At 41.7% G+C, this 16,581-nt stretch overlaps 1 protein-coding gene across 7 annotated transcripts in view; it reads right to left on the bottom strand.

Annotated features, from left to right (window-relative positions):
- The window catches only part of BCAS3 (BCAS3 microtubule associated cell migration factor), a 660,253-nt gene that overhangs the window by 543,935 nt on the left and 99,737 nt on the right, over positions 1-16,581 (bottom strand). For all 7 annotated transcript variants that reach the window (XM_056128182.1, XM_056128175.1, XM_056128179.1 and 4 more), the window contains exon 7: positions 5,680-5,752. In XM_056128182.1, the coding sequence (XP_055984157.1) occupies positions 5,680-5,752 (73 nt within the window). The remainder of the gene's footprint in view (positions 1-5,679; positions 5,753-16,581) is intronic.

Genomic DNA, 16,581 nt, shown 5'->3' with positions numbered 1-16,581 from the left:
TCTTAAACTCCTGAGAAATCTCAATGAGGTTTGTTTACCATGTGGATGTGGTCGATTGTGCCGAATCCTTTTCAGAACCCGGCTTGCTCACATGGTTGTCCTTCGTCTAGTGTTCTACCAATCCTATTCAGGATGACTCGAGTGAACAGCTTGTAGACAACAGACAACAGGCAGATCGGGCAATAGTTGCCAATGTCGTGGATGTCTCCCTTCTTGTATAGTAGAACGGTCCTGCTGGTTTTCCATTGGGATGGGCCCTTGCATTCAGACAGGTAGCATGTGAAAAGCTGAGCAGGTATATTGATGAGTACTGATGGCAGATTCTTCAGGTGTTTGTGTATCTATTTTCCCTCTCTCCCTCAACTTATCATGTAAGGCTTGATCCTTCAATAAAAATCGTAATAAATATTATCCCCCTTGAAGATTTTAATTGCCTTATTTGGAATGATAATTGAATGGTTAATGTCTAGTTGACATACCATCAGAAAAAAAATAAAACCACAAAATATCAAAATGGCATCTTAATGAGTACCATAAATGCAACAATAACCTTAAATTAAAAATGTAAGCTAAATACAAGGTGCTTATATCTATAGGATAAAATATAAAACAGGAAATAGTTTGACAGAAATTTCCCTTTCTTTAGAAATATATAAAATGAAAAAGTAAACATCAAAAGATTACTTTATGATCCAGAGATAGTTCAGTGACAAAGTACCTACACTGTAAGCATGAATGTCTTTAATCTCACACATTCTTAGCCAAACCAAGGTATCATTGCCTTTTGGGATCCCTGGCACCACATTAAAAAGTATGCAATCTCTAGGACAATGCAACAAAATGTATACATGCACCACAACCCAACATGCGTTACCTCTCCTCCTCTATACAAGAGCAACAATGAAATAGGAAGAGAAAAAAAATTCACTTGGAAAAAAAAAAAACCTTCAAGGTCTATCACCAAAAAAAAGTAATGAGCAATGTTAATTACAAACAGAAGCCATAGCAGTGTTCAAAGCGCCTGCTGCCATTAAAAAAGAAAAGCAGGGAAGGAGATGGCAATGGACAAGTACCTCTCCAAATGAGGAAGGCGGTCCTAATATTTTACACAACACCACTCTTGAAGATGTTAACATGAAGATGTTGAACATGTGATACAGTATATATGGGTCCACAATTTTTGAAATTTTATCATCCATGAAAGGCAGCACCAGGTCAGAGACCAGATTTGCATGGTAGAGCATGTATCTTGCATGTATGAGATTTTGGGTTTGTCTGATCCCCAAAACAACCTGCACCCTTCCAAAGCACCATGGGTTTTGGCAGACAGCCCAAAAGACCAGTGCAGATGATTTGAATTCATGCAGTCCAGGTTTGATCCCCAACATAACAAGGACCTCCAAGCTCTGCCAAAAGTGGCCCTCAAAAGCAATGCTCTGGGAACCACCCCTGAGCAACATGGGACATGCACCTTCTTACAAACAACACTGAAATCATGAGCCCCAACTTTAATAATCAAACATAAAAGGTGCCTGTCAAGATGGCAGGCTGGGAATCTGCCATCTGCCCCTGTAGAAAGGAAGTTGAGAGGATGGCTGAATCGGTGATGGAACACTCTAAGTCAAAAATCCAACTATGAATAACTGTGTAACTCAATGTGCTTGAATAAAATAAAATCAGGAAGGGGAAAGACTACTATAGTTGTTCACATAGTAAGAATATGTATATTCATTTCGCTAAAGAGTGAGGTGGGAGGAGGTTTGCAGCGTGAGGGATGGAAACCAGGCTTCATACATAAAAAAGTGTGCACTAAATCTCTTGAAATACAGCCACAGGTCTCATAAGGTATCTATTTTTGAGTGTCTACTCAATAAAAGATACTGTTCTGAATACCAGAAAAGAAAGTAAAAGTGAACAAGACCGAATCAACGTTCTCAATATACCTGTGACACAATGCACACTGCTTAGTAGTGTAGTTTTCTTCACTTCCAGTAGGCTCAGTCACTTTTTAAAAAATCACTCTCCTAGCCTCTGGGGAGAGGGCACAAAAAGGGTTGGAGGAAATGCCTTGCACACCCCAAGTTCAAGTCTCTGGCACCAGATGACCACTAAGCACCACAAGTGTGGTACCCCGATGACTCCCAGATCACTGGATCCAAGAAGCGCCACATTACCAGGCCAAGTTTTAGCTGCCAGGTCCCCCAAACACTGCTGGAGCAGGACCTCGCCCCACTGCCAAAATTAAAATAATAAATAAAATACTGCTTCCATATTTCTTTTCATTTTCTCCCACAATGGTTATTGATATTGCCTATCTTTATTTCCATGAATTTGTGTTGAACTCAAACTCAAGCTACCTTGGATGCATTCAGACAGTCTTAACTTCAAGTGTTTCTCACTTTTTGTTAACTTATTTAAAGAATAGAAGCAGAGAGGAAATTGACCCTTGTAGTCAACTTACTTTGCAGTGCACATAAGTTAGCACTAAGAAAAAGGCTTATTAAAGAAACTATTTATACCTCACAGAATCCATGTCTTCTATATTTTGCAGCTCTCATATAAAAGAGAGATTCCTCTGCTAAGTGAAATGAGTCAGAAAGAGAGGGACAGACATAGAAAGATTACATTCATCTGGAAAACATAAAGTAGCAAAGTAGGAGACTAACATCCAAGAATAGTCGAGATAAGTACCAGGAGGTTCACTCCATGGCTTGAAGGTCAGCCGCACATGCTAGGGGAAAGGGCAGCTCAGATAGAGAATACCAAGTAAAGGGTGTTGTGAGAATCTTCCCAGGATGGGAGATGCATGCTGAAAGTAGACTATAAACCGAACATGATTGCCACTCAATGCCTCTTTTGCAAACTTCAGCAACCAAAAGGAGAGAGAGATCAAAAGGGACTGCCCTGCCACAGAGGTGGGATGGGATGGGGGGATGGGAGGGTGGGAGGGATACTGGGATTATTGGTGGTGGAGAATGGGCACTGGTGGAGGGATGGATACTTGATCATTGTATAACTGAAACCCAAGCATAAAAATTTGTAATGTCCACAACTGTACCTCATGGTGTTTCACTAATAAAAAAAATTTTTTTTTAAAAAAGGAGATGCCTCAAATAGTTAAAAAAAAAAAATCAAAGGCTCTGAAAAAAAAAATCAGTTTAATAGGCTGTTAGTAAGTATCACACTGATTAAAACAACCAAAACAAAAAGAACGAAAGTATATTCTAGGCCAAAGGAACAGGCAGGTAAGTACACAGAGTCATGGATTTATCTCCAGACCCCATATAACACCAAACACTCTAGTCTGATGCCTCCACTGTCTGCAACCCTTAGCAGCACTACAAGTGGTTTCCACACACTACACAATCATGTGTGCAAGTACCAGAGAAATGGTTGTGACTCCTGCCAAGCACCTAAATTTTAGGTGGGGGATTAAAAAACACATGCCCTAGTCAGGAAGCACGCCCTCTGATGAACTGCGTGGGAGCACCATGGCGGTCATTTTAATAATTCCTTATTAACTCTGAAAACATCAGGTCGGGTGGCAGAAAAGTCAGGAAAACACACAGACCTAAGATTCGGGTGCAGTTAATGCTCCAGCTTTTCCCACCCAGAGACTGCATGAGCCAGGCAAAGGTTGGGGTCCCCAACTATGCGTGAGCCTCCCTCAGTATCTCCTTCCTCTGGCATCCAATCTCCTCCACAAGCTAGTTGTAAAATTAAATGACATTGCACAATGGAAAACATTCACCGGGCTTATTAAAAAAAAATGGGCATTCAACATTTGCCTTCTAGTCTTATATGCATAAGCAGTGGGGATTATGTTATTTTCTTAATTCCAGGATCTGAAAGACATTCCAAAAGAATCCACCTATTTCTGTTATTATAGTCAACGTTGGAGTTACTAAAAAAGCATCTCTTCTATTCAACATCATTTATTGCTCACCCTTAGAATAATACTTAATATATACATCAAACATAAATTAGAGTGAAAATTTTATTTAGCGGTAACTGGAATGTAGAAAGCAGCCACACACAAAACTGTGCAAAAATAGTCCTTACTCTGTGAATTTTTTGACAGTCACTACACAGTTTGGTTCACTGTAATCAGATCAGAAATAGGTGAAAAGAAAATTATCAACTTCTGCCAGTCTCTTGCATTAGAGAGGTACTGAAGATGGAGGAAAGGAGGGTATGCAAGAGAGAGTTTATATACAGCAATGACAGGATGCATTATCCGGGGGTTGAAGGGGGGCAAAAAACCTGACCCCCTTGGAAGGAGGGCAAGAATTTCAAATCATCCCTCAGTCACCTTCTCACTCATGTGGGTCTTTGTAAGGTCTTTGTTTTGAGGAGGGAAGATGAACTAACTAAAAAGAGAGGTCATCATGAGATCATCAGAAAAGCGGACACTTTCTACAAATGTCAAAGCAAAAAAGAAACATAACTGGTTAGAGACATCAAAGAAAACACCTCACTAGCCCTGAACTGCCAACCCACACACTTTTAATAACATGATTTGTGGAGGTCCTGTAAATTTACCAGCAGCTGTACCTAATTCCTAACTGAAATTATATAGTGAAACAATTACTACAAACGTCATGACCCAATCATTATAAACCAATGAATGAGATTATTGTTCTCATTTGATATATGTAACAAGGAGAGAAAACATCTGACTTTATGAGTGATAACAATTAATCATCCTAGTCCACAGCCCTCTCACTGTCACAAATGCAATCAGCATGGAATTAATAGCATGTCCGCCTGCTCTGCTAACTGTGTGAATTCTGTGTCTACATTATTCTATGCTGTAAAAGAAAAAGAATGGTGTCTAGCCAAGATACTAAAAGAGATAAAAGAGGAAACTTTATGCAATGCTTTGCACAGAGGCAGGCACACGCAATAAGAACAAATATTACCATCATCATTATTACCGTTGTTTTATTCACTGTCTCCCGTTGTTCATCAACTTGCTCGAGTGGGCCCAGTAACGTCTCCATTGTAAGACTTGTTGTTACTGTGTTTGGCATATCGAATATGTCATGAGTAGTTTGCCAGGCTTTGCCGTGCGGGCAAGATATTCTCTGTATTTGCCAGGCTCTCCGAGAGGGGTGGAGGAATTGAACCCGGGTAGGTTGGATTGCCCACATGCAAGGCAAATGCCCTACCACTGTGCTATCCCTCCAGCCCTTTTATTATCACCCAATTATTATTTCATCACCTAATAATATCTTTTGATCCACTGCAGAAAATCATTATAAACTAACTATAGTTAAAAATCATGAAAGAAAAAAATTTTTGAATGATGATAATCCTTTATTTCAAGACCAAAATCTATTCTATTGCTGTCTTTCTTTTGTATTCTGCTATCACTCGGTGTATGAAAAAATAGGAACAAAGAATAACAAGGTCTAAATTACAGAAAGTCCTAAATATGTGATTTCTTCCCTTTCCTTCTTTCTTAGTTTCTGGGTTTAGTTTTCTTGGCAGTGTTGGCGATCAAACCCAAGGCATTACAGCTCACATGGGCCACAGCTCATAGCTCTGAACTACATCTCTGGGCCCAGAAAACAGCCTCACGGTAACCACGATTTTAAAAAATCAAAACTACTCTCTGAAATAACAATATAAACGTTTAACAGTAAGTTTAACAGTAAATGTTTAACATTTTCTTACCCAGAAGATCCAGTGCTCTTACAAATACCAAGGAGGGGTCTTTTTTCAGCAAAGTTGTCACATTTTTGAGCACCTAATAAAGAACACAAAAGAAAATATAAAACTTTTCATAAGTATTCTTGATTACCTTCCATTATTTTCATGCCCTCAAAATACTAATAGCTGAGTGACAGCAAATGATAACATATGAGAATTATATACTTGACTAAAAAAAAAGTAGGGACTCCGCATCAGGCTGTTTTCACTTGGGGAGCCCCAGAGGGGGGCGAGTGAGAGCCCTCCCCACCCCAAGGGACCCAGCCCCAGGAGGCCAACCTCCACAACTCAACCACTGCCATGCTCCAGGCTGCTTTCTGGACCACACAGCATGTGACTCATCATAAGACACTTCCTACCCATTTTCCATAATTACCACACCATGTCTGATGGAGTTCAGACAGCAGGCAACAAATCAGAGATAAATATATATATATATATATACACACACACACATAATACTATATACATATATATATATATATGTATGTATATATGTGCCTCTCGGAGAGCCCAGCAAGCTACCAAGAGTATCCTACCCACATGGGCAGGTCCTGGCAAGCTCCGCGTGGCATATTTGATATGTCAAAACAAGTAATTATAACAGGTCTCATTCCCTTGACACTGAAAGAGCCTCCAATCATTTGGAAAGACGAATGAGGAGAGACTACTAAAATCTCAGGTCTGGGACAAACAGAGACATTACTGGCACCCACTCGAGTAAATCAATGAACAACGGGGGGGAGAGGGGGGAGGGTATGGTGCCGCCAGCAGGTCAATCTGTACCTGTGAAGTGAGTGCATCAGCAGCCTCATGGCACCTTCAGACTTCCAGATACCCCAAAATTACTGCTGTACCTTTGGCCAGACCCCCAAAACGTGGGGCAAGCTTTACAAAGAAAGTAAACGGCCAAAAGTTAGATATGTGGGAGATGTACCCACAAACCACCTCCGGCTCATCTATATAATTGGAGGCAAGGCCTTTCTGGTTCCTGGTTGAATTGCTTAACGGCCATGATCCCTGAGACTCAGAAACAAATCTTGAAACCCAACAGCTTTTGGCAAAAATGCGTGTGGACTGCGCAGAAGGTTACTCTTGCCACGCCACCCCAGGAGGGAAAGGATGTTGTCGCTCTGCCTGATCCCCCTAAGTGGCTCGGTGGATGCCATCTTCCAAAGACCATTGGACAGTTAGGTTTGGGCCCAAAGTGATGAGACATGCGGGGCCTCACGGGATGGGGGTGGAGCCGGCCCTTTCCTTCCCGTCCCAACGAGACCCTGAGTCGCCATCCACAAATGGTCTCTCTGGCTCCTGATCAAGCTACTTAACAGCCATGATCTCAAAGACTCAGAAACACACAGATTTATATGCAAGCATCACCAAGAATTATCCATGAGTCAGGAATACAACCCCCCTCACCTCCCCCCGACCCAATCCCCTGCCACCAATGTGATTTCTCCCACACCCAAAATGTTTAAACCTCTGGGCACTCTCCACCCTGAAGGCTGACCCGCATCTCAACCTGAGATAAAACCAGCAGCAACACACAAAAAAAATAGTAAAAAAAGAAAAGGTAAAGGTAAAAGGTAAAGGCCCTCCCGTTGATCGTCGATTTGCTCAAGCGGGCCCAGTAACGTCTCCATTGGAGACCTTATTGTTACTGTGTCTGGCATATCGAATACTCTTGGTAGCTTGCCGGGCTCTCCGAGAGGGGCGGAGGAATCGAACTCAGGTCGGCCATGTTGGCCGCGTGCAAGGCAAACGCCCTACCCGCTGTGCTATCGCTCCAGCCGTAATTACATATAAAGGTAAAGGCCCTCCCGTTAATCATCGATTTGCTCGAGCGGGCCCAGTAACGTCTCCATTGGAGACTTTGTTGTTACTGTGTCTGGCATATCGAATACTCTCGGTAGCTTGCCGGGCTCTCCGAGGGGGGCGGAGGAATCGAACTCGGGTCAGCCATGTTGGCCACTTGTAAGGCGAACGCCCTACCCGCTGTGCTATCCCTTCTCGGCCTTTTGGCTAACATCAAGTGTAGTGTAAAAAAAGAAAAGAAAAGAAAAAAAAGGTCAGTGCAGTAGTACAATGAGTAGGGAGCTTGCCTTAAACACACCCGCCCTAAATTTGATCCCTGACACACCATATTTTCCTCTAAAGCCAACAGGAGTGATCCCTGAGCTCAGAACCAAGAGTAAGTCCTGAGCATGACTCGGTGTGGCCCCAAATTTGTTTTAATTAAAAAAAAAACTCAAAAATACAAATTGCTCTGAACCAAATTAAAAGTTTCTCCACCTCGCACAGGAGAAAATTCTACTTAGTACTGTATTGAGGAGAGCAGAGAGATATTACAGGGGTTGAGGTACATATTGAATATACAGTCAATCCTAGTTCAACTCCTGGTATCACCACATTCTCAGGACCCAGCACTAAATTCAGCCTGTTTGACTGAGTATCACTGGGAGGACCAAAACACAAAATGGCATTCAATAATGGTAGCTTTCTTGGCATGGATGTGGCAAGAAAGGGACTCTCCTTTACCGTTGGTGGGAATGCCCACTGGCTCACCCTTTTGGAAAACAGTATGGACAATTATCCAAAAATTAGAAATTGAGCTCCCGTTTGACCCAGCAATACCACTCCTGGGAATATATCCCAGAGAGGCAAAAAAGTATAGCCGAAGTGACATCTGCACTTGTTTATTCATTGCAGCACTCTTTATAATAGCCAGCATCTGGAAAAATCCTGAGTGCCTGAGAACAGATGACTGGTTAAAGAAACTTTGGTACATCTACACAATGGAGTACTATGTAGCTGTTAGAAAAGATGAAGTCATGAAATTTATATACATGTGGTACTACATGGAAAGTATCATGCTAAGCGAAATGAGTCAGAAAGAGAGGGATAGACATGGAAAGATTGCATTCATCTGGGGAACATAAAGTAAGAAAATAGGAAACTAACACCCAAGAATAGCTGAGATTAGTACCAGGAGGTTTACTCCATGGCTTGGAGGTCAGCCACACATGCTAGGGGAAAAGGCAGCTCAGATAGAGAAGGGTGCATCAAATAAAGGGTGTTGGGAGGATCCTCCCAGGATGGGAGAAGCATCCCAAACATGACTGCCACTCAATGCCTCTTTTACAAACCACAACACCCAAAAGGAGAGAGAGAACAAAAGGGAATGCCCTGCCACAGGGTGGGATGGGGGGGTGGGGGGGGGAGGGATCAGAGGTGGTGGAAAATGGGCACTGGTGGAGGGATGGGTATTTGATCATTGTATAATTGAAACCCAAGCACAAAAATTTGTAAGTCTACAACTGTACCTCATGGTGTTTCACTAAAAAAATTTTTTTAAATGGTAGCTTTCAGTAATAAATAATGCAATATTAGCCAATAATAAAGAATAATTTAGGGTGCTGGAGTGATAGCACAGCGTGTAGGGCATTTGCTTTGCACGCGGCTGACCCAGGTTCAATTTCCAGCTTTGCATATGGTCCCCTGAGCACCGCCAGGAGTAATTCCTGAGTGCAGAACCAGGAGTAACCCCTGAGCATCGCCAGGTGTCACCCAAAAGCAAATAAATAAAGTTTTTTTTAAAAAAGGAATAATTTAACCAGTTTTTCCATTAAATTCGGGCAGTACCTAGAATATGGTTCGAAGACATTGGAAGGGAGGGGAGAAGATCCTAATGAAATAATTTTGGTCATGAAATAATAGAGGTGAGTTTGATGTAGGCAGTTAGGCAGGAAAGAGCCCATATCAATGGAATTCCTAGGAAGTAATTAAACCAATAGGGCCAAGGCTGCAAACACAGGAAACAAGGCCTGATAAGACCATCACTTGGTGCCAGCAACAGACCCAGAGAAGGTTCGACCCCCCTCCAGAGAAGGTTGGACCCCCTCCGAGATGCGCCTGCTGAGGAACAAAATGCCAGGAAAGGAATTTCAAAAGAAGGCCATCAACAACTCACAATTCTACCCCCCTTGGTAACCACCCTTGCAGGGAACTCTTAACAAGCTAGAAAGCCTCATGTGGGAACAGGCTGAAGAAACCCTTTAAAAGATATCTTGATGTGGAGTTCATGCTCAATTCAATCAGCTGATCAGTGGCTGAATGAATAACAGCACTCCTCCATAAAAATAAATAAATAAATAAATAAAAATAAAAGCTATCTTGAACAAAGGAATCATGGGCATATGCTACCTGAGTCCATGTGCTGCTTGCACCCATGTGACCGAGCACTCATGGCAACCAAATACTCCCCTCTTGAGATGTGTACTTTCATGCTTTCACATCTACTGCTGGGATGTGTGTAGGGGTATTCTCTCCGCCTTTTGAAAAGCCTGCATTCGCTCCTGAGCGTGTTACTTTCTCTCACTTTCTCTCCTTCCTTCACCTTCCTAAACCTCCAAAAAAAATGTTTTTACTTCATTGCTTGTCTACTCCAGAAATTCTTTTCTGCAAGACAGGACAAAGTAGCTGGAAATCCTGGGTAAGGCACAGGACTGACTTTCCAGGTTTATCAGCCCTAACCTCCGCAGCCAGTCCCAGAGTGGCAGAGGTGGATCGGGAGAAAGTGACTGTCTCTCTCATCTCTGCTTCACATAAGCCACGCGTTAAGGGGCCACCGACTTCAAGTTTACTCTTTTTTTTTCTTTTTGGGTCACACCCAGCGATGCACAGGGGTTACCCCTGGAGCTGCACTCAGGAATTACTCCTGGCAGTGCTCGGGGAACCATATGGGATGCTGGGAATTGAACCCCCGGTTGGCTGCATGCAAAGCATGCAAAGGTGTCAATCTTACCCGCAGTGCTATCACTCCAGCCCCTCAAGTTTACTTTCTGTTTGGGTTTTTTTGCTTTGATTTGGGCCCATATGCAGCTCAATGCTTGGGGTTCAGGATAACGTTTGTTGTTGAGAAGTGAACCTTGGACTCTAGCATGCAAAGCACTAATACTCGGTCTTGGACCCCTCTCTATGCTGGATTTTTTTTTTAACTATGGAGGCTTTTTCAAACAGTACTCAGCAGGCCCAGAGGCATCTCTAGCGGTTCTTAGCCAACCAGATCAGCAGCTCAATCCAGGAGTCTGAGGATGCTTTGTTACTTGGGCCCTGCGGTGCCAGGGATTACCCAAGACACTGGGGGATGGGGGTGGGGGGTGTAGTGGTAGCTCCAGAACTAGACCTGGCAGTGTTAGGGACCATGTGGTAGAGATTGAGCAGGAGTATACTGCATGTGCTTTAACCCCTGTAATATCTCTCCGGCCCTATTAATTTTTTTCAATTTTACTTTTTTTTATAAAGTTGTTCACAATAATTTATTACATTCAATATTCCAACACTAATCCTGCTACCATTACACCTTCTCAACACCATTATTTCAATTTTCCGACCACTACACAAGCCTGCCCCCAAAGCAAGTCCTAAATAATTTATTTTTGTATTGCCTTGTTAAGAAAAATCCACTAAAAATGATCCAAAAATATTTCCTCAGAGGGAAGTGTGTGAAGATTGTTATATCTCACCCTGGAGCCTTTAAGCTCTTGCTACGAGATTACTAACATATTGTTATAGGTTGAAACTTGTAACTGTGCTAATGTGCTCCCCCCCTCCCCTCCCCCTCCCCCCCCCTCCCCGCCCGCCATTGAGAGCAGTTGCCTTTTACCATACACACCACCGAATGTGATGTGCTGATCTGGTTACATCAGCGGCTTAGAAAATGAGACATCACTCCAAGAATTCTAAAATTTGAAATAGGGTGATACAACTGGAGGTGACTACAGTGTCTGGAGGCATCTTTGCAGTTTGTGACTCTCTTCTGAGAGATTTATTTGTGAGTCTCTGGATCATGGCTATTAATGAGTTTACATGGCACCAGAGGCAGTTTGTGGGCGTGACTGCCAGGCTCCAGGAAGAACAGGAAGGTGGGGGAAGGTCGCCCACTCCTCACTCTGTTAGAGTCTGGAGATTTGGGTCATAAAACACACATATCTGAGTTCTTCAGCAGATATACTGCTCCAAGCCTGTGGAGATCGGCAGTGAGCATTCTCCAGCCCTTTTATCATTTTTATTGAGGTGCCACTGTTTACAAAGGCATTTAATAGGGCTGCTTTGTACTTCTTGCACCACTCCCACCACGAGGAAGCCAAGATCCCAACTTCTCGCCAAGATCCCGACTTCTCCCTTCCATCCACTATATGGCAGCCTGTTGGTATCTCAGGGTTTGTTCCCAGATTCTTCTTGAGAGTCACTGAACTTTACCTTGGACAATTTTTTTAAGCCCAAAAATTATACAAAAGTATCTGGCCTTATCAAAATTGTAAGTGAAAATAGACTATCATAGACCAAGCATTGTTACTAAAATCTCATCCTAACCATATTTTCAACCATAATAAAAATAACTCATGCACACAATAATTCACTACAAAAAATCACAATAGAAAAAGACTAGTAAAATCACATGATATAGAGGCTGGAGAATAACCCTGATTTGATCTCCAGCACTGCATACAGTCCCCGGAGACACACCAGTAGTGAGCCATGAGCATGGAACCAGGAGTGAGTCCTGAGAACAGCTAGATATGCCCTCCCCTGCACCCCACACAAACGCAAGCCCAAGAAGGTCTTTAAACACACCAGAACTTTCTAAATTCCCCAAAAAAAAAAAACTTCCAAGAAAAAATCTATTTAAACATTTCACAAAATGAAGAGACTAGTAGAAAATACTCTGAATAAACTTGGAAAAAGTTTGAAAGCATAAAATATCTCCAAGCAGAATGAATAAGCTAAAGATTACAGTAGCTGTACATACCTTAAGTTCTGTCTTAAGGAAAAATTAAAGCAGACAAATTACAAATGATGAAACCAAGTACTCCTAAGGGAGATTATATGCAATGGGGCATGATGAAGTTAAAATAAAGTAGGTTTGTTATGAATTATTTGAAAAACACATAGACTTTAAGATCCTTACTCAACGAAACAATTCACCATCTCCAACCCCAACTCTAGACAAAAGGACACCGGGTACTGGCCAATACAAATTAACAAACAAAACTGAGGGGAGGGGTATTCACTGACAACACTGATACTGAAGATTAAAGCAGCCGTTCCCCCTCTCCCACCACACTCTCTCCAACCAGAACAGCAACACCAGAACTTCTCTGTGGTAAAGCTGAGTGTGTAAACCTTCTCTGGAGAATTTAACAAGTTCATGAAAAAAAAGACTAATGGTCACATATTCAGGTCTCCAACAAACAGTGCTACAAAATACCTCACACAATAGTCAACTATACACATCAACAAAACAGCAGCACATGTGTATGACAAAGACATACAGAAAGTGTTCAATCTTTCAGACTGATACAAACAGGACTCAACAAACTTAAAAATAGTCTGGGGAAAAGGTTAACACTACACAGCAAGAAGGGAAAAAATAATTTAAAAAGCTACTAATAATTTTCAAAACACAAAAAATGATGTTTCAGTTATAATGAAAGCCAAAATTAAAGGAAACTGCCAGACATTTAAAAAGGAAAAAAGAATAAGACCCCATATGTAAATAAGCATTCCAAAAGTATAAGATAAGAGATATATGGGATCAGAAACTTAGGCAGCAGGTAGAGTGCTTATCCTGCACACAGCAGACCTGGGTTCAATCTTCAGCACCCCAGATGGTCCCTCAAGCCCTGCTAGGTGTAATCCCTGAGTGCAGAGCCAGGAGTAAGCTTTGAGCAAAGCCAGGTGTGCCCCCCACCCCAAAAAAAGAACAAAGAAATATAAAGGAGATAATTCATTAAATAGTTTTAAAAAAATAGTTCCCAGACAGAAGAACACAATTTTATGTGCACTGTGAGCCTAGTACAATGGGTTCACTAGACCAATACCAATGCAATTCATCTCAGGATAGCAAAAACAAGATGCTTCTGAAAGTTTTTGAGGTGAGGGGGGAATGGGACACTGCCTATAGAATCAGCAATTCCAGTGATCTATTCCAAGTATTAACTAACTTATTATAAAATAACTACTCTCTGGGCTGAAATGATATGATAGTATAGCAGATAAAGCACTTGTGTTCTACATAGCTGACCCAGATCTGATCCAACACTCCATGGTTCCCCAAGTCCCATCAGGAATGATCCTTGATCGCAGAACCTGGAATAAGCCCTGAGAACTGCAGAGAATGCCCCCTACCCCATCCCATTCCCCAAAAAACTACCATCAAGCAGACTAAATGGTTTCCCTCAAAGATCAAGAACAAAGCAAAGATGTCCTGCTTTCTCTCACCATTACTATTCATCATAGTATTAGAAGAAAATATGCACAACAGAAAGAAAATATTTCAACATTGTTTGCTACCAGGAAAATGCAAATTAAGACCATAACTATACCACTAAACTCAGAACTGACTTAAAAAATAATCATTTCAAAGTGAAATGCTGGTACAGATACCAAATATCTACATTACAAAACTGAAGAAAATATAGTAAGTTTTCCTAGAAAAGGTTTTATTTTTTTAATTGAATCACTGTGAGCTACAGTCACAAAGCTTTCATGTTTGAGTTTCAGTCATATACTGATCAAAAACCCATCCCTCCACCAGTGCACATTTTTCACCACCAATGTCCCCAGTATCCCCCACCCCAGTCCCCCTGCCTCTATGGCAGACAATTTTCCCCATTCTCTCTCTCTACTGGGCATTATAGTTTGCAATACAGATAATGAGATAATATTTGGTCCTTTATCTACTTTCAGTACACATCTCCCATCCCGAGTGATCCCTCCAATCACTATTGACTTAGTGATCCCGTCTCTATCCCAGCTGCCTTCTTCCCTAGCTCATAAGGCAGGCTTCCAATCATGGAGCAATCTTCCTGGTCCTTGTCTCTACTGCCCTGGGGTGTTAGTCTCATGCTGATATTTTATATTCCACAAATGAGTGCAGTCATAGGAAAGGTTTTTAAAAGTTCCTTTTCAAAATAATTCCCTGCACTTCAAAAACAAAAACTCTCACCATACATTTCATCAATTAAATATTGTCCATATTTATCCCTGGACTGGAGCGATAGCACAGCAGGTAGGGCGTTTGCCTTGCATGTGTCCGAAGCAGCCAACCCGGGTGACCAGGGTTCAATTCCTCTGCCCCTCTCGGAGAGCCTGGCAAGCTACCAAAACTATCTTGTCTGCATGGCAAAGCCTGGCAAGCTACCCGTGACATATTCGATATGCCAACAGTAACAATGAGTCTCACAATAGAGATGTTACTGGGCCCGCTTGAGTAAATCGATGAACAACAGGAGACCAGTGATACAGTGCTATTTATCCCTAAGAAATAAAACTTGGGCTCACACAAACATTTATTTGTAATAACCAAAAGGGAAAATTATCCTAGATGTTCTTCAACAGATGAATGATACCTCCACACCCAATAATATTAATCAAGACTGAAAATAGACTGCTGATATTATAAACTTCAATACACTTCAAAAATATCCTGCTCAAAACACTCTTGAAATTTATATGGAACAATAAGCCCCCACGAATAGCTAAAGCAATTCTTGGGAAAAAGAAAATGGGAGGAATCAACCTCCCGAACTTCAAACTGTACCACAAAGCAGTAATAATTAAAACAGCATGGTACTGGAACAAAGGCAGAACTGCAGACCAATGGAACAGGGTTGAATACACTGACATCTCTCCTCAATCATATGCTCATCTAATCTTTGATAAAGGTGCAAGTAATGTGAAGTGGAGTAAGGAAAGCCTCTTTAATAAATTGTGTTGGCATCACTGGACGGCTACATGCAAAAAAATAGGCTCAGAACTCTGCCTAACACCATGTACAAAAGTAAGATCAAAATGGATTAAAGACCTCAACATCAGACCAGAAACCATAAGGTACATTGAAGATAAAGTTGGCAAAACCCTCCATGACATTGAAGCTAATGGTATCTTCAAAGATGCCACGCCACTGGCCGAGCAAGTGAAAACAGAGATAGATAAATGGGACTATCTTAAACTAAGAAGCTTCTGCACCTCCAAAGAAACAGTGACCAAAATACAAAGACAGTCTACAGAATGGGAAAGGATATTCACCGAATACACATCTGACAAGGGGTTGATATCCAGGATATACAAAATACTGGTTAAACTCCACAAGAAGAAAACATCCAACCCCATCCAAAAATGGGGCAATGAAATGAACAGAAACTTTCTCAAAGAAGAAATCCGAATGGCAAAAAAGCACATGAGAAAATGCTCTACATCATTAATCATCAGGGAGATGCAGATCAAAACCACAATGAGATACCATCTCACACCTCAGAGACTGGCCCACATTCAAAAGAACAAAAGCAACCGATGCTGGCGTGGATGTGGCGAGAAAGGGACACTCCTTCACTGTTGGTGGGAATGTCCACTGGTTCAGCCCTTCTGGAAAACAGTATGGACGATTCTCAAAAAATTAGAAATTGAGCTCCCATTTGACCCAGCAATACCACTCCTGGGAATATATCCCAGAGAGGCAAAAATGTATAGTCGAAGTGACATCTGCACTTGTTTGTTCATTGCAGCCCTCTTTACAATAGCCAGAAACTGGAAGAAACCTGAATGCCCAAGAACAGATGACTGGTTAAAGAAACTTTGGTACATCTACACAATGGAGTACTATGTAGCTCTTAGAAAAGATGAAGTCATGAAATTTACATACAAGTGGTACAATATGGAAAGTATCATGCTAAGCGAAATGAGTCAGAAAGAGAGGGATAGACATAGAAAGATTGCATTCATCTGGGGGATATAAAGTAACAAAGTATGAGATTAATACCCAAGAATAGCTGAGATCAGCACCAGGAGGATTACTCCATAACT

Source organism: Sorex fumeus, unplaced genomic scaffold (genome assembly GCF_029834395.1).
Source record: "Sorex fumeus unplaced genomic scaffold, SorFum_2.1 ptg000063l, whole genome shotgun sequence".
Classification (NCBI taxonomy): Eukaryota; Metazoa; Chordata; class Mammalia; order Eulipotyphla; family Soricidae; genus Sorex; species Sorex fumeus.
Note: the sequence above shows the minus strand (reverse complement) of the source record. Positions and strands in the feature narration are given on the sequence as shown.